We start from the raw sequence: 21,626 nt of genomic DNA on the forward strand, positions 1-21,626 counted from the left end.
GCTGACTCAATATAGACCCCAGTGAATCTTTGGGAATAATTCTTAAAGCAGGGGGAGGGATTGGAATGGGTGAATATCCTGAAGGGAGAATATCAGTGCATCTTCCTCTGTCTCTCCCCTGGGTAGGCAGTGCTGCTGATGCTTGGTGAAAAGGAGGAAGGATTCTGCTGACACACTGTATTTTTATGAAAGAAGGCTAAGGGTTCCCTTATCTCTCCACACAAGGCACATCTGCCTGCAAACGTGCTGTCTGCTTCTGAGGGATGCCGTCGTCGTTCTGTTTCTTTTCTGAATGTTTTAAGGCACAGTTTTGGTGCATTCCTTTCTGTTCTCTAGAGCCAGGGGGGAAGTCATAATATATCAGGGCTCTTGCTGAAGAGCTTAAAATGGGCGCTGGCAGCTGGGATGTGGGGGAAGAGAGCTTTCCAGGGACAAGTGACCTGCTTGTTCAGCCAATGAGAAGCAGGTTACAGGAATGATATCACCAGACAGGCTTTATTGTCTGATCATCTCATAAAAGCAGGATTGTATCTGGCAACTTAACCCTTTTTTAGGTACTTCAGGTCTCACCCACTGTCTGGTATGTGACCTCCGGATTCTTTTTCCCAGCTGTCTGCTGTGAGATCACAGAGATTAAAGATTTAAATTGGTGATGAAATTTGGAGAGTTGTAAACCATCATTTTAAAACTACAAATTATTAAAATTTAGAACCCCAGCTAGAATGAGAATGTCAACTATGCTGTGTTTGGAGAGCATATCTAAATCAGATATCCATCTAGTCATGTTACACCAGGCTTTTGCTGGATAGACTTGGGAGAGAATGGGAGTTAGAGGGAAAGCAAGACTGAGCCTTTGGTCTATTTTAATCTACGTAAAAGGGTCTTAGTAAGAATTTCCTGTTTTAGAGGAATTGGAGTTGATTCTGCAAATTTGGAAAATATTACTGATTCTGAGACCAATTTTGAGTAACAGATATTTGTGGTGTTTTTTACATTGTAGCTCCTGATTATCCCTTCCCCCATAAAAAAATGGCAGTCGTTTGCTTCTTCGTGCTTCCTTTTCATCACTGGTAAGATGCAGGTGATGATCCTACCTGATCCCACACAGGAGTTGAGATAAGAAAATAAACTAATTTATGTGATTTTTGGAGTATGCTACACACATGTATTAAAATTAGGTCATTCACCTCTTCTGCATTTTCATTCATTTGTTCAGCAGACTTTTTCAAACCCTTCTTGATGCTGGGCACAGATACAGAGATAGAAGCTGTAGTTCTTACCCTTAAGGAGTTTAAAACATTGTGAGGCAGACAGACAATAATAAAAATGTCTCATGACTCTGTTGCATTTACCATGTTCCAGGCCCTTTTCTGAGCATCTTAACATATATTAGTTCATTTAATTTTGCTATAACACTGTGAAGTAAGTGCTGTCATTAGCTTCATATTACGGATAAAGAAATAGAAGCATAGAGAGGCTAAGTGACTTGCCTAAAGTCACACAGTTAGTGGTAGAGTCGGGACTTGAATCCAGGCTGCGTGGCTCTAGAGTTTATTCTCTAAATCTCTGTTGACCGGTACAGTAGTTTACTAGCTATGTATAGCTTTGGAGGACTTGAAATGTGGTTTGTCTAAATTGAATTGGACTGTATATGTGAAATACACATTAGATTTCAAAGACTCGGCATGGAAAAATGTATCTAATATCTCATGTTGAAATCACATGTTGCAGTGATAATATTTTGGATATACTGAGTTAAGTAAAATCTATTAGAATTAATTTCACTTTATTTTTGTCGCTACTAGAAAACTTAAAATCACATATGTGGCTTGCATTTGTGGCTTACATTTGTCTTGGACTGTGCTACTCTAAATTGTTATAATGCAGGGGCACCTGGGTAGCTCAGTTGGTTAAGCATCTGCCTTTGGCTCAGGTCATGATCCCAGGGTCCTTGGATCGAGCCCTGCATCAGGCTCCCTGCTCAGTGGGGAGTCTGCTTCTCCCTCTCCCTTGGCTGCTCCCCCTGCTTGTGCTCTCCCTCTCTCTGTCTGTCAAATAAATAAATAAAATCTTGAAAAAAAAAACGTAAATTGTTATAATGCAGTAATAATAATAGGAGACATTTGTTGAATACTTACTATGTGCCATATACTAGGCAATACCTTGACACTGTTCCAGTTAAGCCTCAAAATAACCCTGTTTTTAATCCACGTTTTATAGAAGGGACAGGAGGTTTTGAGAAAGTCAGTAATTTACCCTAGGTTAGTCCACTAGTTAATGACAGACCCCAAATTTGAAACCTTGTATGTCTGACTCAAAAACCTGTACTCAACCAGTACACTGTAATACCATTTCCAGTTAAATCTTGGGGCATTTTCTTTGTTTTTATTTCTGTAAGAATATTTAGTACCGCATACTTCTGTATTTGGTATGTAGAAGTTCAAAATGAAAATCACTAGGTCATAAAATGGACATCCTAGATGAAAATCTCTTTTCAGAGCTCAGTGCTCAGTGAACACTGGCACAGCTGAACCCTAAGGTGAAGCGTTGAGGCAGCCTGTAAATTGCATTCAGTTTTCATTCCAGTAGTTCTCTCAGGTCACTGGGCAATTTATGTCCTCCCCTCTTTGTCCAATAGAGAGAGGAAGAGGGACAGTGCAGCTTTCCTTGGTCATTTAGTTCTCTTGGCTAATAAGAAGAAAAAATTGCTTTCCATTTCATTGTCCCATGAAATGCTGTTTGTGTTTGAGAGAGCAACAAAATGCTGTCTAATGACCCCTGACTTTTCTTTCTTTTAGAGCAAAGACTCAGGCGGACTGAAGGCGGCTATGATAGAGTTGGTGGAGAGGTTGAAGTTCAAGAGCTCAGATCCTAAAGTAAGTGTTGTTGGAATTGATTGGGTATTGTGTTTTGTTCTCCTTGAGCTAAGTACGAGGATGTTAACGATCATCTATCTGAACATCGCATCGAGATCTAATTAAGCCTGCCTATCGGAAGCAGTGGTTTAATATGCCTAGAGATAAGTCATCTGTTTTTTCCCTTCTCTGTTTTATGACTTACAACATATAATCATTAATTGTTTTTCCCGAACTGCAGACAAGTGCATTTTTCATCTTCCTTTAACGGGCCTTTGAGACTACTGTCCTCTGTGTCCATTAAACTCAGTCAAAGGCATCCAAGGTACTGATCATCTTAATGCTGGGGACTGGAGCAGGCTCCGGACCCACCCAGCTGGTGTTCAGCACTAGTGTCTTCTCTCTCTCTGACTTACAGGAATCAGCTGCCTCTGTGAATGCTTTTGTCCTCATGACCTGGAGTGTGGTCTGGGAAATGGTTTCAGCTTCCCAGCTTTCTTTGCAATATATTGGGAGCTATAAGATTGATATTCTGGGAGACTCCATACCAGGGTAGGGGTAGACTGGGAACTGAACATGCCGGAGGGAATATGACTAACACAGCCTCCCTTCTCCTACCCAGAGACTTACTGTGGCATTACTGGGTATTGGTCCCAGCTGGCTCTGCCTGAGAGTCAAAGCCTCTCACAATCAAATAGGGAAAGGAGCACAATTTTGTTTGACTTTTTGTTTCCCCACTCCTTTTTTTTTAAATTTAAAGTTCTTTATATGCGGAACAGGCTAGCATTTCTTGACTACCCACTGAGAGAGCCAGAACACTGAGCTAGGAGCCTTACGTATCTTTTTTAAAAATTGTGGTAAAATATACATAATGAAATTTACCACTTTAACCTTTTTTAAGTGTATAGTTCAGTGGCATTAAGTATTCGCATTGTTGTCCACCATCACCACCACTATCATCCATCTCCAGAACTTCTTCAGTCATTCCACACCAAAACTCTCTCTGCCCATTAAATACTAACTTCTTTTTCCCCCTCTGCTCTTACATACTTGTGATTTTAGAAACAACCGGGTAGAGTAGATTATTATTCCCATTTTATTGATAAGGACACTGAGGCTTAGAGAGGTAGGGCCATTTGCCCTGAATCTAGTATAATTTAGAGCTGGGATTCAAATGGACTCCACTGGGTGTGCACTTTCTTTTATGTCATGTTACAGACTAAGCACTGTGGTTCATCTCCTTTCTATCATCTAATCACCTTGTGCCCCTATTTTCTAAAACACTATCGAGGCAGAGCCACAGACAATGACAGGCTTTTCAAAAGGTGGTTGCAGTCTCCAATCTACAAAAGAACTTTCTCTTCATACAGCATTGAAAATATTGGGGCATTGGTAATATCTCTTGTCTTCTGGTGTAGTTAGGGCTCCAGATATAGAGGGTATCTTGATAGAAAAAAAATTGGTGTAACCTTTATCAATTTTCTTAACTCTTAGTAGAAAGACCCCTGGTATAAGTAGTTTTCCTTTAGTGTAGATGAACTAACTAATTATTAAGGATTACTGAAAGCTTTTTTTTTTACCGAGTTTTTCTGATTTCTGGGGCAACAGCTATCCTGAAGGAGACAACTGTATTTTCTGTTTCTGCCACACCCACATGCTTGTAGGCAGTGAAGAGCAAGAGGATGTATACAGATTACACTGAGTGGCTTCTGTGCATGGTGATAATACAGGTAAAGTGCTTCGGGGTCCTTTATGAGTGCGTAGAGTGCTTCTAATAGGAAACTTGCCAGCGGTGAAAAAATTGAGCGGTCCCATGAGAGCAGCTCGTGGAAGCCTCAGGATTTTCCCATGGTGCATCATGAGCTGAAGGATATTTCTTAGGACCAGACTTGATCTTGGATATGTGCATACACACTCACCTCTTTTATCTTCTCTTTATCTTGTCCTGGATTATTTCCACCAATGTCCTTTATTTTCAGGCCCCATTCTGGTCTGCCATATGCATATACTCTATATACCTGGAGCCAGCGTGAAGAAGGACCAATGTAATTGCAGAATGACTGCCAGATCACAAATGGGGGGGTGGAAAATGGGACACTATATACATAATTTTTGCAACAAGTAGTTGTCTTCCAAGAGAAGTTTTTAGTCTGTTCTGCTTTCCCTCAGAACTCTACCATCCCTTTTTTAAGTTGGCCTATTTAAGAAGGGCAGAATCTCTCAGGCTTTATGACCTGTCATTTCCTGGCCCAGGAGCTTTTCATAGAAGCACTGATTTGAGTCATGGAGCACTGGGCACTATCTCTGCCTCACTTCCTCTAGAATTCCCTAAAGCATCACAAAACTTCATTAGTCCAGACACTGAAATCTACTGGGGATTGAGTTAATTTTTACCTCTGAGTTTTGTCAGAGAGGAGTGGAAGATGAGTAGATTAACCATTTTTTAAAATTATAAAATAATATATGCTTATAGATTAAAAAATACAGATATCCATAAAGGAAAAGTCAAATGAATTTCCCCCAAGCTAACCACTATTAACAATTTGGTATGTAACCTTCTAGACATTTTTCCTTGTGGAAATATATTTCTAAGATATTTTACAAGAATTATACTGCACCTATGGTTTTATTACACAGAATATTTTGTACATTCTTCTGTATCAATAACATAGACTTAATTTTTCTTAATAGAAGCCTCATTTTGTCCAAAATATTTGTCAGATGCCCTTTTTTCTTCCAGACCAGTTGTTCTTAACCGTCAATGTTCGTAAAAATCACCTGGAGGACTTATAAACTACAGAGAGCTGGGCCCACCCCCACAGCTGCTGATTCAGTGGGTCAGGGGTGACTAGAGGCTATGCTGACCTTAGTGATTTTCCTTCTCTCATTTTGATTTTTTTTTCCATTCCTTTCAGCAGATGGCCAGAAGAGCCCTTGTAAATAAGTCTAAGTGATTTCAACTTCAAAAAAGTGAGATCCATAAAAATACAGGCTTATAAAGCAAACAAATTGAGCTGAGGTAGCAGAGGAGCGGGGGAGAGGAAAGGGAGGTGGCTGAGGCTGCCTGAGAGGACAGGGTTCCTGTAAAGCGCCATGTCCAGCAGAGAAACAGCAAGGCCGAGAGAGGGAGAGGAGTTCTGGTAAGGATTTACGGGGATGATCAAGGCTCATGTCATGTGACAAGAGTGGCTTGAGTTCTAAGAGCAGAGGAACAGCGGGAGACACCAAATCCCAGCCACTAGGGGTGAGCCTGAGGACGGGAATCAGAGCCAGTGGTGGCTGGGAAATAAGGTACAGAACCAGATTAAGTTGGGTGCACGCAGGTTGCTATGGTGAGCCCTAATTTGAAGGACGCATATCTCCAGGGATCTAGAACTTTGTATATAATGGAGAGAGTATTTTTTAATAACAAACACTCTTTAGTTTGTTAGTTGAAAGTAGGCATCCCAGTGTGTTTGAGATGATCTAGTTCACAAACATATTTTTTTCAGTCATACTTTTTAGAAACATTTATTGCACAAAGTGCGATTTTTGTCTGTAGATTTCTTATATTTGTGCTAGACTTTAGGGAAATTAAAAGATGTAGTTAATCAGGGATGTGTATGTGCATGTCTGTGTCCATACCTGGATTTTTAAGAAATTGAAGGTATTCTGAGTTCTTTACAACTCTCCTGTGAAGTGACTATGCAGTTATCTTTCATAGTATACCCAGAGGAAACTGAAGTTCAGAAAACACATTGATTCCCTTCCCTTCCTTCCCCCTGCCCAGGCTCTCAGAAAGCATTGAACCAAAAACGTAACATGCTAAACTCAATCCAACTAACATCTTATTATGCAGTTAATAACAGCCACTCTCTCTATTAGTATTGATTGATTTTCTTTCCATCTAACATGCACTGTTCCTTGTTTCCTGTGGCTGGTGTGTTTGAAACAGTTAAAAACACAGCTTTGTATCATGAAATCATGAAATCATACTAATCTTACAAGAAGTTATTCTCAAGAAAAGTGCCTTGAACTCAAGCCAAGTGGCTCACATTATTCTCTCAGGTTGGAGTGGGATTAAATATGGGACCTAGCCATATTAACACTGCCTAAAACATATCAGGTTTTTTTTCTGTGTTCAATCTCTTAAGGCGTTCTTACTAAAGTTTAAAACCAGAGAATTGTCTAGCAACATGAAATTAAATAGATCTGAGAATTGTTTTATTTTTATTTAGCATTTACATAGCATTTTATAATTGCAAGAGAACTTAACAGTCCATTTTAGTAGCTGATATCATTGACATGGAACATAGCCCAGTCCTTCACTCTCCTTTGCTAATCAGACTCTTGTTAAAATGATAGGTTTTGGGGCACCTGGGTGGCTCAGTCGGTTAAGCGTCTACCTTTGGTTTAGGGCATGACCCAGGGTCCTGGGATCAAGCCCTGTGTCAGGCTTCCCACTCACTCAGAGGGAGTCAGCTTCTCCCTCTGCCCCTTCCCCTGCTTGTGTTCTCTTTCTCTCCCTCTCTCTCAAATAAAATAAGGAAAACCTTAAATTAAAAAAAAAAAAGACTCATTAAAAAAACGAGGGGTTTTGCATGTACAAAGAGTGATGGATATAAGCAAAACCTACTTGAATTCTTGTTGTTAGGGTCCTCTTATTTACCAGGGTCAATCCAGGCCTCATGCTAGTCCTTGCCCTGCCCCAAGACAGAAGTATTTGCTGGGGCAGTATTTATGCAGCCAACTGAAACAGAGAATTGAGCTGCCTCAGTTATCAAGTTGATTCATTCAAAAGTGTTCCTCTGGTCGGAAAGTTATTAGAATTATTGACCTAATTCTACACTTTCCATAAAAAGAAGAAGTTGTAAGTAGTAATCTTGAAGGGCATGCATAGTGTTTTATCTCTGTACCCTCAAGCCCTAGCCTGGTAGGCGCTAGGTGATGTGATAGTAATAGATACGCATGGTAATAGATATGCGTTATCTATTACAATAACGCTATGAAAAGAAATATTATTTGTCCTGTTTTATGGAGGAACAATCCAAGGTTTAGGGGGGCTAAAGAGCTTGCTCGGAAGTGACAGGACTAAGACCTCACATTTGTCGTACTCCATGTTCTTCCCCTGCAAACAATTGTTGAACCCACAGATAAGTAAATATAAAGCTGTGTGCTGTCCTCCTTAGCAGTATGCCTCTTCACTGACAGATTTTCCCTCACATTCCCCTTCTACCTGCCTTTACTGGATACTGCAGTCCACAACCCCAGGGTCCAGGACTGGAGAATGGCCTTTTCCAACAGAAAATATGGGGAGATGGAGAGGAGCTGTGACAGCCCAGAGCATTTAGCACTGACTAAATGAAGAATGAGGCTGGTGCTTCAGTAGTTCCCTGTGAGTGATGGAGGCCACCGAATGGGAAAATACCTGTGTTGTCTCAGGCCCAAGCTAGGCTCTGAGGTGCAGAATCCACTGAGGAGCAAATGCGGCCCCTTTTTATCCTCTGTAGACACTTGGGTGGTAGAAAGAGGAGAAACAAGCTCTTTGCCCTCCTTCACCATCCCCCTGCCTTTATCAAAACAAAATGAAACAACTTCCCTTTTTCCCTGTCCCCCCAATTATAAAAGTGTAATACATGTAGAAAATTGTGGAAAAAACAGACAAGTATATAGAAGGAAAAAATTGTGGAAAAATTGTGGAAAAAACAGACAAGTATATAAAAGGAAAAAAATCTGCTACTTGCAGTCATTTGTAAACTTTGAGTACCTCTTTTTTCAATTTAATTTAATCTTATTTAAATTCAATTAATTAACATATGGTGTATTAGTAGTTTCAGAGGTAGAGTTCAGTGATTCATCAGTTGTGTATAGCACCCAGTGCTCATTGCATCACGTGCCCTCCTTAATGCCCATCACCCAGTTACCTCATCCCCCCACCCACCTCCCCTCCAGCAATCCTCAGTTGGTTTCCTATAATTAAGAGTCTCTTATGGTTTGTCTCCCTCTCTGATTTTGTCTTTTATTTTTCCCTCCCTTCCCTTATGATCCTCTGTTTTGTTTCTTAAATTCCACATATGAGTGAGATCATATGATAATTGTCTTTCTCTGACTTATTTCACTTAGCATAATACCTTCTAGTTCCATCCGCATGGTTACCTCTTTTTTTAAATGCAGATTCTTGAGCCTCACCCAGAACATCTAATTTGGTGGTTCTGAGACTGCTTTTTTAATATACAGCCTGGATGATTCTGATGCACATGGTCAGTACATCACACTTTAAGACACACCTGTGAGAAAACTGGTTAATATCATGGTGCTTTGCCTTTCATTTTTTTTTTTTAATGATTTTTTATTATATTATGTTAGTCACCATACAGTACATCCCCGGTTTCCGATGTAAGGCTCGATGATTCATTAGTTGTGTATAACACCCAGTGCACCATGCAATACGTGCCCTCCTTACTACCCATCACCGGCCTACCCATTCCCCCACCCCCCTCCCCTCTGAAGTCCTCAGTTTGTTTCTCATAGTCCATAGTCTCTCATGTTTCATTCCCCCTTCTGATTACCCCCCCTTTCTTTATCCCTTTCTTCCCCTACCGATCATCCTAGTTCTTATGTTCCATAGATGAGAGAAATCATATGATAGTTGTCTTTCTCTGCTTGACTTATTTCACTTAGCATTATCTCCTCCAGTGCTGTCCATGTTGTAGCAAATGTTGAGAACTCGTTCTTTCTGATAACTGAGTAATATTCCATTGTATATATGGACCACAACTTCTTAATCCAGTCATCTGTTGAAGGGCATCTCGGCTCCTTCCACGATTTAGCTATTGTGGACATTGCTGCTATGAACATTGGGGTGCATATGGCCCTTCTCTTCACTACGTCTGTATCTTTGGGGTAAATACCCAGTAGTGCAATGGCTGGATCATAGGGTAGCTCAATTTTTAACTTTTTAAGGGACCTCCACACTGTTTTCCAGAGTGGCTGTACCAACTTGCATTCCCACCAACAATGTAGGAGGGATCCCCTTTCTCCACATCCTCTCCAACAATTGTTGTTTCTTGCCTTGTCTATTTTTGCCATTCTAACTGGCGTAAGGTGGTATCTCAGTGTGGTTTTGATTTGAATTTCCTTGATGGCTAATGATTTTGAACATTTTTTCATGTGTCTGTTAGCCATTTGTATGTCTTCATTGGAAAAGTGTCTGTTCATATCTTCTGCCCATTTTTTGATTTGTTTATTTGTTTCTCGTGTATTGAGTTTGAGAAGTTCTTTGTAGATCTTGGATACCAGTCCTTTATCTGTAGTGTCATTTGCAAATATATTCTCCCATTCCGTGGGCTGCCTCTTAGTTTTTCTGACTGTTTCCTTGGATGTGCAGAAACTTTTAATCTTGATGAAGTCCCATAAATTCATTTTATCTTTTGTTTCTCTTGCCTTTGGGGATGTATCCTGAAAAAGGTTGCTTTGGCCGATGTCGTAGAGGTTGCTGCCTATGTTCTCCTCTAGGATTTTGATGGATTCCTGTCTCACATCGAGGTCTTTCATCCATTTGGAGTTTATTTTTGTGTATGGTGTGAGATAGTGGTCAAGTTTCATTCTCTTGCATGTAGCTGTCCAATTTTCCCAGGTGCTTTGCCTTTCAAATAGAGAATTAGTATTTTCTCTCTAGATAACTATTACTCTATGTGTGTATAAGTATATATACAATTAGATAACTATGTATTTTTGTGTGTATAGACTTGCATACATATTTTGTATCCTCCTTTTTTCACCAGACATCATCCCTTATAAACATTTTTATCATTTGAATCCACTGTCTTTGAACTGCAGCTTGGAAAACTAAAATCCTGAAGGCCAGTCTGCCGTTATTGCCCAATGGAAGTCTTACCCAGTATGGCATATCTGTTTTCTTCCTAATAGTGTAAGCACGCTCTGTGAAGTTTGTTTGTTTGTTTGTTTCCCCAGACATGCCAGTCACAGTCTAAGATAATTCAGGCACAGTGGAAATTTAGTTAATGCAAAGTCAGACACACGGTCATGTAGTCAGCCCCAAGCTGTCCCTTTGATGGCATCTCCCCACAACCTCCCCCCCCCCCCAGGGTGTCTCCCAGGCTGGGACTAAACGAATACATGGAAGGCTCAGTGGGAAGTCTGAGGCCATCTCGCATTCCCTGCTTTACAGCAGAGGAAACTGAGGTGCGGGGGAGAGGAAGCGCTCCTGCCGGAGGTCACCCAGGCAGTAATAGCGGAGCCGGAGCAGGCTGATGGTTTTTAGGACTACGGTTCTGCAGTTTTCTCAATAAAGAGAAGTTTTCCATTTGGCAGGGATGTGGAAAAATTGCAAGTGGTACAGTCACTTTGGAAAACAGTCTGGCAGTTCCTCAGAAGGTTAAACATAGAGTTGCCATATGACCCAGCAATTCCATTCTTGGGTACATCCCTGAGAAATGAAAACACGTCCACACCAAAACTGCACCCCAGTGTTCATAGCAGCATTCTCCATACCACCCAGACTATGGAAGCAGCCCGGCAGATGACCGGGTGAGTAAAATCTGGTGTATCCAGACAGCGGGACACTGGCAGCAAGGAAGTGCAGTGCTGGTACGTGCTGCAGTAAGGCTGACCCTCGAACACGGCGCTCAGTGGGAGAGGCCATTCCCCGAAGACCACGTACTGAGTGATTCCATTTGTGTGACATGTCCAGAATAGGGCAGATGTCTACAGCTGGGAAAGAGACTCGATTCCCGGGGCTGAGGGAGATGGAGAAGTGGGGTGGGGCTGACTACTAAGGGCCATGGCGTTTCATTTTGGTGTGATGAAAATAAAATGTTCGAACTGATCATGGGATGATTGTACAACTCTGTGAATATACTAAAGACCACTGAATTGTATACCTTAAATGGGCGAATTGTATGATATGGGAATTATATCTCAATAAAGTCGTGAGAGACGGTAAGAGATTTCTGTCTGAATCACTTTTGTTAGCCCTTCACTTAAAGTTCCTCAGAAGGTTAGACTTAGAGTGGCCATATGACCCAGTAATTCCATTCATCAGTGAATAGTCTTTGTTTCTCCTTTCTTCTAGGCGGGGATGGGGGGCAGAAACCCGATGTTAGCCTGTCAGGGAGAGGCAGTATTCTACAGTTATTAACGGTGCGGGCGCAGGATCCGACTGCACCTGGTCAGATTACCTCCAGTGTTGACCACCAGTTCTACCTCAGGCAGATCCTGTGCCTAATCTCTTCATGTCTCAGGTTTTTCTTTTTTTTCAGCTCTGAAGGAGGGGATAATCATACATACTTCATAGGCTTGTTAGGAAGATTAAATGAGATAATCCATTTAAAGTGCTTAGTACAGCATCCTGTCCAGGGTGGCTGCTGCTAGCTTTCTCCCAGTCCTCAGATCCACCCCTGCTTCCAGCAGAAGGCCAGCAGTCTGTGGGAGCAGCAGTCCCACCCCCACAGTTCAGGAGGCCTTCAGATCCTTGCAGAGAAAAAAGAAGCCACATGTTTACAACTAACTAGATTCTATACTTTGATCAATTAACACTTCCCAGGATTAGTGACACTTTAAAGGGCCACTGCTACCTCTTTTGAGTGATAATAGCATTCAGATAAATTGAGTTAAATCTCCAGGGTTGGAGCCCCTTGGTCTCGTTGCCTGGCTGGGTGGCTGACTCTGGGCCTTGCCTGGCTGCCTTGCCTGGGGTTAGTTCAGTGTCGCTCCATTGCCCATTCAAGTTGAGGCAAATCTCTCTGCCTTGGGAGTGTGCAGCTGTGTGTCTATATATTCCCAATAGAAACAAGAAATCAATGCATAGAAGCAATTATGTTTATTGTTATGGAGCAAACTCTCTAGTTAGCAAAGCTGCCTGGTGCCCAATTAAAAGAAAAATAAAATAAGAGTCACAAAAGAAATTAAGTGTCACATTTAAGAGACACATTAGGAGATACGTCCTCACTTTAAACAACACTGAGATTCTTGTTTTCTTCCTACTTCCCCTTCCTGCTTCTCCTGCAGCTTTCCCCTTTGGCCGTCCTCTTTCTATTGGGGCACCAGAGCTCTTAATTGAAGTACTGTACAGATCAGCTCTAGGCATTTTGAAACTGGGGTAGGCATGGTTTCTGAGCTGCCTGTTGGGCTGGAGCATTGTTAGAAAGCAAAGGGAATGAGCTTTAAATGGCTTAATAAAATTAACACATTGTGATGTCCTTCTCCCCATGCTCTAGCTCCTGTCTGCACTGACAGGAGACTTGATAATATACTCTCTGCCAAAGCTTGAAGGGCTTATTATGTGACCAACATGGAGAGGGGAGTGGAGCTGTCAGGAGTCCCCCAAAGCAGCCACACTTAATGTTGCCAGTGCAGGATTGTATTTGACATTTAATTTAGGAGCCTGGGTGCCTAGATATAAAACTTTACTGTAATAATAGTATAAAAACCACCCAGACTTTTATTTAAGGGCCTCCTTCTCTCCTGTCTCCCTTCTTCCCCTTTTCCTGTTAGTCCAGCCTCTCATTCAGCTAGGAAATAAAACTCAGGTCTGCTCAAGGAAAAAGATGTTTTCTTTGATAACTTAAGGCTAAAGTTACAGAGTGCAACTCTCAGTCTACCTCAGGTCTGTATGTAGATGCTTGTGTGTATATATAAAAGGCAAAATTTGAGAATCACATCTCTCCTGACGGCGTTCAGCCGAAGGACAAAATCCATCTGTAGCTGTAGAGGATGTCCGTTCAACCCACTGATTTAGTTGACGACTATGCTTTGTTGAATGGCTTCTGTCTACTTCTGTGGCCAGTGAAATAGTGTCTTTGATGGCTCCTTAATTCCTAACTCACCCTGATTAGCTAGACATTATAATCCCCATTTTACAGATCAAGAAGCAAAGATTTAAGAGGTTTAACGACTTGTCTAAGGCTAATGATGCCAATAAATTGCCTTTCTATGATCGCTATATAGAATTGTCAGTAGTTGTAGGAGGTTACTAACTTTTACCTATGGAAGATGGGTTGGAATAGTATACCAATAGAGAGTTTGTTCAGACTTTCAGGGAAAAAAAACTATTGAGTATGACATGCTTTCTTTTACTTCTTTGGCGGAAGAGCACAGATGTTGGAGTCAGATGACCTGAGTCCTCTGGCACTTATTACCTGTCCCTCTTGATTTGTCTGAGCCTTTAGTGTCATCCGTAAGCTAGGACTAATCATATTACACTTTTATTACTGAGTACCCTGAGAATGGAAACCTCTGAGGAGGAGATGAGAAATAATGGAGGATCGGGCGCCTGGATGGCTCAATCGGTTAAGCGTCTGCCTTCAGCTCAGGTTATGATCCTGGGATGGAGCCCCGTGTCGGGCTCCCTGTTCAGCGAAGAGCGGGCTTCTCCCTCTGCCCCTAACCCCACTCATGCTCTCTCTCTCTCAAAAAATAAAATCTTAAGGAAGGGAGGGAGGGAAGGAGGGAGATAGTTAGCATGGCCTTGGGGGCCCAAAAAGTATTTTAGCAGTGGTAGTTAGTTAACAAGCCCTGTGGTTCTTAGGTAAGCAGATTGTTAGCTGCTCCAGGGGTGTAATAGGTTTTTAGTCTGCAGAGGAGAAACAATATGATAGAAGCAGGTTGTGAGGTTGAGTATACCTACAGACTGTGTGTGGGAACTGAGAGGCAGAATGTAACCTATCCTTCCTGCACTCTGTGCTTTGCCTCAATATCATTGAAGTAGACTGTATCTGATCGTATAAAACTAGAAAAGGCAAACATTTCTCCTGGACAGCCTGTGGCCATTTACTAAAACTGAGGCAAGGAGCCTCTGATTGACATCCTTAGTCTTCATGCCTAGGTTGTATGAGAAAGACCTTCCTGTGTTCCTTTGGGAAATTAGAATCTGCACTCCCAAGGTTATAGACTCTTTCTCTAAGAAGACTAATTGGGGACTCTTTATCTGTGAAAGCTCAGCGGGTCCCGTATGAAAAGCACACAATAAATGTTCGTGGTTACTGTTATCTGGACCAGCAGAATAGTTCTGATGATGTTCCTATGTGCCCAGAGAATAGTAAATTCTTTTTATGTATTATTTTGTGTAAACTTCACAAAAATATCTGTGAGAATGATATTATTACCTCTATTTTACAAATAAAACTTTCATCTTTCAGAAGCATTGAGTTAGCAGAGTCTGTACTCACACCTCTTTCTCTACCACAGCAGACTCCATGAGCTTTACCATTTTGACAGCTGTAGCAAAGAAGACCGAGACCTCCATCTCAGTGCCCTTTCCTCAGTGTTCCCGGTGGTACGCAGTTGTTTGGTTCTGATAGCACACAAATGACTGTGGCTTTGCAGGGAAAGTGTTTGGATAGAGAAGTGGAATGAAGGTGGAGGGGTGAGTCTTGTTTTAAAATTGCTTTTATCTTTAGCAGATAATATAGGCGTGCTTTGTATATTCAAGTCTAAGAGGCTTACAAATAGTATAATTTCTGTTTAGTTGCCCCTGAAACTTTCAGTGTCAATTTCCACCTCCCACTTCCTGCAGGGTAATTTCTGAAGCAGAAACTGTCTTTCTAGCTTATGCACAGGTTAAGATGGAAGAAAGACAAGAAAACAAGGTGAAATAGAAGTTCTCACTCTTATTCCTGTTATAGGTCCTGGGTGTCTCTGGGGATTCCTTCTTCCACTTTCATATTTCTACAGGAGGGTCACCCAGAATTATTTTTCTGTTCACTCAGGAAGAATGGTGCTCAGAAGTTTGTGATTGCTTTCTTTATTGCCACCCTGGGGTCAGGCAAGGAGAGAAACATCTAAAGAGCAAGCAATTGTATCAATTCAAAGGGAGCCTAGCATTCCTGTTGAACTTTTCTCTGGTGCATCCAGTTCAGTGCCACGACACTGGGTTCCACATCAAGTTGTCATGGCAATAGAGTCATAGCAGCTGACAGCATGAACAGGCAGCCCTGGGAGGAGGGATGCTTGGCAGTGATGCCACAGCCACAGTGGCTGCATCTCCATCTCTCGCAGTAAGGGCTGGTCCATAGTCTGCTGTGACCACGTCTCTCAGCTGGCTGGGGGTGCACAGTTGCTGTCTGCTTCATAGCTGATTAGCAGATTCAATTCAAGTGTTTGTTAGGATCTTTCCAATACAAAGCGTTTAGGAAACATAGTCCTGAGCCTCCAGTGCTGTGTGTGTGTGTGCACATGTGCATGTGTGCATATATTCCTATTTGTATTTGGGGGAGGGAAAACCATGAAGGGAGGAGATTCAGAAGAAGCATTCTACGGGTGCACATTCATGAAGCTGTTAAAGAACAAGAGTACTTGCCTAAGTACCAAGGACCAAAATTTATAGTCTCAGGAAGAAGCGCTCTGGCAGAAATAGAGGCAGGCTGGAGTATTCTGACTGAAATACGGGGCTCCTACCTGAGTTGAAGGTACAAGCCAAACCGAAGATTGTATAAGACAAAGCTAAGGTCTAAACACCAAGGAGGAGATGGGGGGGGGGTCACCCGGAATCTCTTTGGGACTTGGGGTTTTATTCAGCAAGTTAGAGGTGCAAGTGAGAGTGGGAGTGGGCTAAAAGGCCCTGGGGCAAGGGGGCAGGTGGAGCAAAAATGGAGCATTTGGGTCTAGAGATTGAGTAGAGATATTAGTGGAGAGTAGTAGAATGGAATGCAAAGAAGGGGGTTTTCATAGATAAAAGGGCAGACTTCTTCAGCCAGTGTGGTGGAGAGGCAGATGTGGGATGGCTTCTGACATTTTATGTATTGACCACCATTTTGTGCAAGAGCCCAGCAAAGGTGTCATCGTTTCTCCTCCAGATATTAAGTCAAGAGACCTGTTCCTGGTGGAGAAAAGAAAACTTAGCTCCAGAATTCAGAGCCTGGGTGATTTCCCAAACCGTGGTGGTGTTAAGGGGAAGGCAGGGACTAGGGCAAGGTCTGAAGGGAAGATATGAAAGAATAAGACTGTGGTTAAAGGGAAGCTTGTGTAGTCAAACTGTGTGGGTGCAGATTCCAGCTTTGCCACTTACTCTGTGTATGAATTTGGGCAGGTTTCTTACCCCCCTCTGAACCTCAGTCTCTTCATTTGTAAAATTGATAGAATAATAATTGTCATCACTTGGTATCGTTGCGATGATTAATTGACATAACACACGTGAAATGATTGCAGTAGTACCTACTGTCTGGGCACTCTGGAAAGGCAGCAATGATAACAATGAGGAGGAGGGAGAGGACTCAGTTTGAGGCTTAATGGTTCGAGTAATAGAAAAGTATCCAGGCAGACACACACATGAAAAGGAATTGTGAGTCTAAAGGCCTGGAGAGAAAATCCAGGTGTAGGAGCCATTTCTGTGGAGGGAGGAATTGAATTGCAAAAGTGGGATGAAATTACTAAGGTGGAAGGTGTGGAGAGGAAGTGGTTTGGGCCCCAGAGGACATCTGACAATGTCTGGAGGTGAGGGGTGATGCTACTATCACCTCCTGGGTAGAGGCCAGGGGTGTTGCTGCATATTTTACAAGGTACAGAACATTTTCCCTACACGAAAAGCTATCAGCTCTAAGTATCAATAGTGCTAAGGTTGAAAAAACCCTGGTTAGAGGAGTTTTTTCAATCAGAGTCACCTGGAGAGAGTATGTAAAATTGTAGGAATGGAGCTGATAGAAAGCCAGGGAAGTCCAGGGTCACAGAAACCCTGGAAGGAAATTAAAGACTGAGGGGCATCAGTAGTGCTAAATGCTACAGACAGGTCAGTAATGAGGTTAAATAGGGTTGGTGACTAGTAGACTCTTTACTGGTGTTTATGACAGCAGGTTTTATATGACCTTCTAAATAAGCTTGGTCATGAAAGGTAGGAGAGAGGGTAATTGCATGATAGGGCAGCATTGTCAAAGGAAAAAGGTTATTGTATTCTCTTTACACTTATTTTGTGTCACCTTTAGAATTTCTAAGGCAGATTTCTAGTCCCCCAAAACCCTTCTTGTTTTGGCAACGGTTGTGATTAGAGACAAATCCTGATTGGTGAAATATTGCTCCAAGAATGCAAAATGTATGCAGTTGTATCGAAATAAAAGGAAAACTGGCTCCTCATTTTTAGTAGTGCAGGAGCTTGAGGCCCTGAGAGATTGAGTGATCTGCCCTAAGTCACATAGCTAGTTGGTTCCAAAAGATAGGACTGACTAACACTCAGGGCCTCTGACTTCTCATCCTGAGGGCTCTCCTCTGTGCCGAGTTGCTTTCCAGTGGTCTAATTAATGCTGGTTCTCAGGGGCTCAGTTTCCTTTTCGGTAGCAGGGTGCTCTGTGGAGTGGTTGTCAGAGCACTGACCCGGAACAGGGCTGACCTGAGGTGAATCTTTGCTCCATAGCTTACCTGCTGCATTACACTGGCCAGGTAACTTAATCACTGTGGGCTTCAGTTTCCCTAACATTAAATGAAAATATCATTGCTACCTGAGAGTTAGATGAGAAACACATATGTAATAGCCCCTGGCACACTGCCTACACATGGTAGCTCTTTATGTTTTCATTATCATTATTCATAAGGCCCTGTCGTTGTCATGGATTAAAAGACAAGAGAACACCCACTGATGGAATCAGGCCAAAGTTAGGCATGCCTTCTCTTTTCACCCAGCATTGCTCCTAACTCCATCTCCCACCTTATTATATGAGCTGTATCATGAGGGTTAGTGCTACTATGGTTATATAAGGTCCTGAAGCAGATGTCCCTCTAGCATACTGTAAGGATGTCCATTTCTCATTGATGAGCCTGAAATTTCTCTAAAGTAAGTGGCTTCACACTTTGGTCAGTCATTGGATCACCTAATTAGATCTTTTTTTAGAGTTTTTCAAGACACTACAATCTGCTCTTCTGAGGAGCCTCAGGATGACTGAAGCTCCTATAGAAGGACCTTCAAATGACAGGAGCAGCCTGTGCTAAGTGCTTGGCTGTTATGGAAGCCATTATTTTGATGCGCTTAAGTTGAAAAGGGCTTTAAAAAAAAACTTTGGTTTATTATAGAAAAGGGAAGTCAGATTAGGAAGGAAGGGTCTAGTATTAACTAGAAAGGCAAAGAATGAAAATGTTGGCATGCTTGAGATGAACGTTCAGGTCGAAGAACTGTCCTGCCTGGCCTTTTGGATGCTCATTCCACTGCCACATGCCCCCCCCCTTCTCTAGGCTCCATTTCAGTGGATATTTAGTTTTCTTTTTTAATTGTATTAACTTTTTTAATAGGCTTTTTAAGAGCTTTTTATATTAAAAGTTGAGCAAAAAATACTGAGTTCCCATATACCTCCTGCCTCCACACACTTAGCCTCTTCCACTATCAACATCTCACACCAAAGAAGTAGATAAATTTGTTACAATCAATGAACCTGTATTGACTCATCATTATCACCGAAGTCCATAGTTTACATTAGGGTTCACTTTTGGTATTGTATATTCTGTGGATTTGGACAAATGTATAATATGTTATCTACCATGATAGTATCATACAGAGTATTTTCACTGTGCTAAAAAGTCCTCTGTGTTCACATAATTCATCTTTGTTTCCTCCTAGACTTCTGACATCTACTGATCTTTTTGCTGTCTCCATAGCCTTTCCAGAGTGTCGTATAGTTGGAATCATACAATGTGTAGCCTTTTCACATTAAATTCTTTAATTTAGTAAGATGTGTTTAAGGTTCCTTCATGTCTTTTCATGGCTTGGTAGCTCATTTCTTTTTAGTGTTGAGTAATATTTCATTGTGTCCATGTATCACAGTTTATTCATCTGTTCACCTAACTTTAAGACTTGCTTTCGGGTTTTGGCAGTTATGAATAAAGCCGCTGTAATACCCATGTGCAGGTTTTTGTTTGGATACAAGTTTTAAGCTCCTTTGGGTAAATACCAAGGAGCATAATTGCCGGATCATATGGTAAAAAAGTATGTTTAGTTTTATAAGAAATTACCTAACTATCTTCTAAAAGTGGCGGTGCCATTTGGCATTCTCATCAGCAACGAATGAGAATTCCTTGTGCTCTACATCCTTGTCAGCATTTGGTGTTGTCAGTGTTTGGAATTTGGCCATTCCAGCAAGTGTGTAGTGGTACTTCATTGTTGTTTTAATTTGCATTTCCCTAATGACATATGATGTTGAGCATCCTTCCTGTGCTTATTTGCCATCTGTATATCTTCTTTGGTGAGATGTCTGTTCGGTTGTTGGCCCTTTTTTAATTGGATTCTTTGTTTTATTATATTTTAAGAGTTCTTTGTATATTTTGATAACAGTGCTTTATGAGATGTATCTTTTGCAAATATATCTGTGGCTAAGTCTGTGGCTTATCTTCTCGTTCTTTTAACAGTGCCTTTCACAGAGAAGTTTTTAATTTTAATGAAATCTAGTTTATCAAGTATTTCTTTCATGGATAGTGCCTTTGGAATTGTATTTAAAAAGTCATCACCATACCCAAGGTCATCTGGATTTTCTCCTGTGTTATCTTTTAGGAGTTTCATAGTTTTGCAGTTTACATTTAGGTCTGTGATCCATTTTGAGTTAATTTTGGTGAGCAATGGAAGTTCTATGGCTAGATTAATTTTTTTGCACATAGGTGTCCAGTTGTAGCACTATTTGTTAAAAAGACTCTTTCTATTGTATTGCCTGTGCTCCTTTGTTCAAGATCAGTTGACTGCATTTATGTGGGTCTATTTCTAGGCTCTGTATTCTGTCCTATTGATATATTTGTTTGTTCTTTCCTCAGTTCCACACTGTCTTGATTACTGTAGCTTTATAGTAAGTCTTAAAGTCAGGTAGTGTCCTCCACCTTTGTTCTTCTCCTTTGATATTATGTTGACTATTCTGCATCTTTTGCCTCTCCATGTAAACTCGAGAAGCATTTTATCAATATCCACAAAATTACTTGCCGGGATTTTTATTGGAGTTGTATTGTACGTATGGATCAAGTTGAGAGAACTGACATCTGACAATATTTAGCATTCCTATTCATGAACATGGAATATCTTTGTATTTACTTAGTTCTCCTTTGATTTCTTTCATCAGAATTTTGTAGTTTCCCTCATAAATATTTTCTTAGGTTTATGCCTAAGTATTTCACTTTGGGGGTGCTAACGTAAATGGTATTGTGTTTTTATATTCAAATTCCACTTGTTCATTGCTGGTAAATAGGAAAGTGATTGACATTTGTATATGAACTCTGTATCTGGCAACCTTACTACAATGGCTTATTAGTTCCAGGAGGGTTTTTTTTGTCAATTATTTCAGATTTTCTACATAGACAGCCATGTTATTTGTGAACAAAGACAGCTTTATTTCTACCTTCCCAGTCTGTAAACCTTTTATTTCCTTTTTTGCCTTATTGCACTAGCTAGGAGTTCCAGTATGGTGTTGGAGAGGATTTGTAAGAGGAGACATCCTTGTCTTGTTCCTGATCTTAGCAGGAAAACTATAGATTTTCATTATTATTATTTTTAAAGATTTTTATTTCTAAGCAATCTCTGCACCCAACGTGGGGCTCGAACTCACAACTCCAAGATGAGGAGTCGTATGCCTCATCAGCTGGGCCAGCCAGGCACCCGTATAGTTTTTCATTATTAAGTGTGATGTTAGCTGTAGATTGTTTGTAGATGTTTTTCATGAAGTTAAGAAAGTTTCCCTCTAATCCTGGTTTTTGAGAGCTTTTATCATAAATGGATCTTAGATTTTATCAAATGATTCTTTGGCATCTATTGATATGATGATGTGATTTTTCTTCTTTAGCCTGTTGACAGGATAGGTTATATGCACTGATTTTCAAATG

General features: G+C 41.2%; 1 protein-coding gene across 2 annotated transcripts in view; it reads left to right on the plus strand.

Annotated features, from left to right (window-relative positions):
• TRIM44 (tripartite motif containing 44) overlaps nucleotides 1–21,626 on the plus strand; it is a 110,227-nt gene that overhangs the window by 17,752 nt on the left and 70,849 nt on the right. For both annotated transcript variants that reach the window (XM_008686934.2, XM_040638947.1), the window contains exon 2: nucleotides 2,799–2,876. In XM_008686934.2, coding sequence (XP_008685156.2) covers nucleotides 2,799–2,876 — 78 coding nt within the window. The remainder of the gene's footprint in view (nucleotides 1–2,798; nucleotides 2,877–21,626) is intronic.

This window comes from Ursus maritimus, unplaced genomic scaffold (genome assembly GCF_017311325.1).
Source record: "Ursus maritimus isolate PB19 unplaced genomic scaffold, ASM1731132v1 scaffold_23, whole genome shotgun sequence".
Taxonomy (NCBI): Eukaryota; Metazoa; Chordata; class Mammalia; order Carnivora; family Ursidae; genus Ursus; species Ursus maritimus.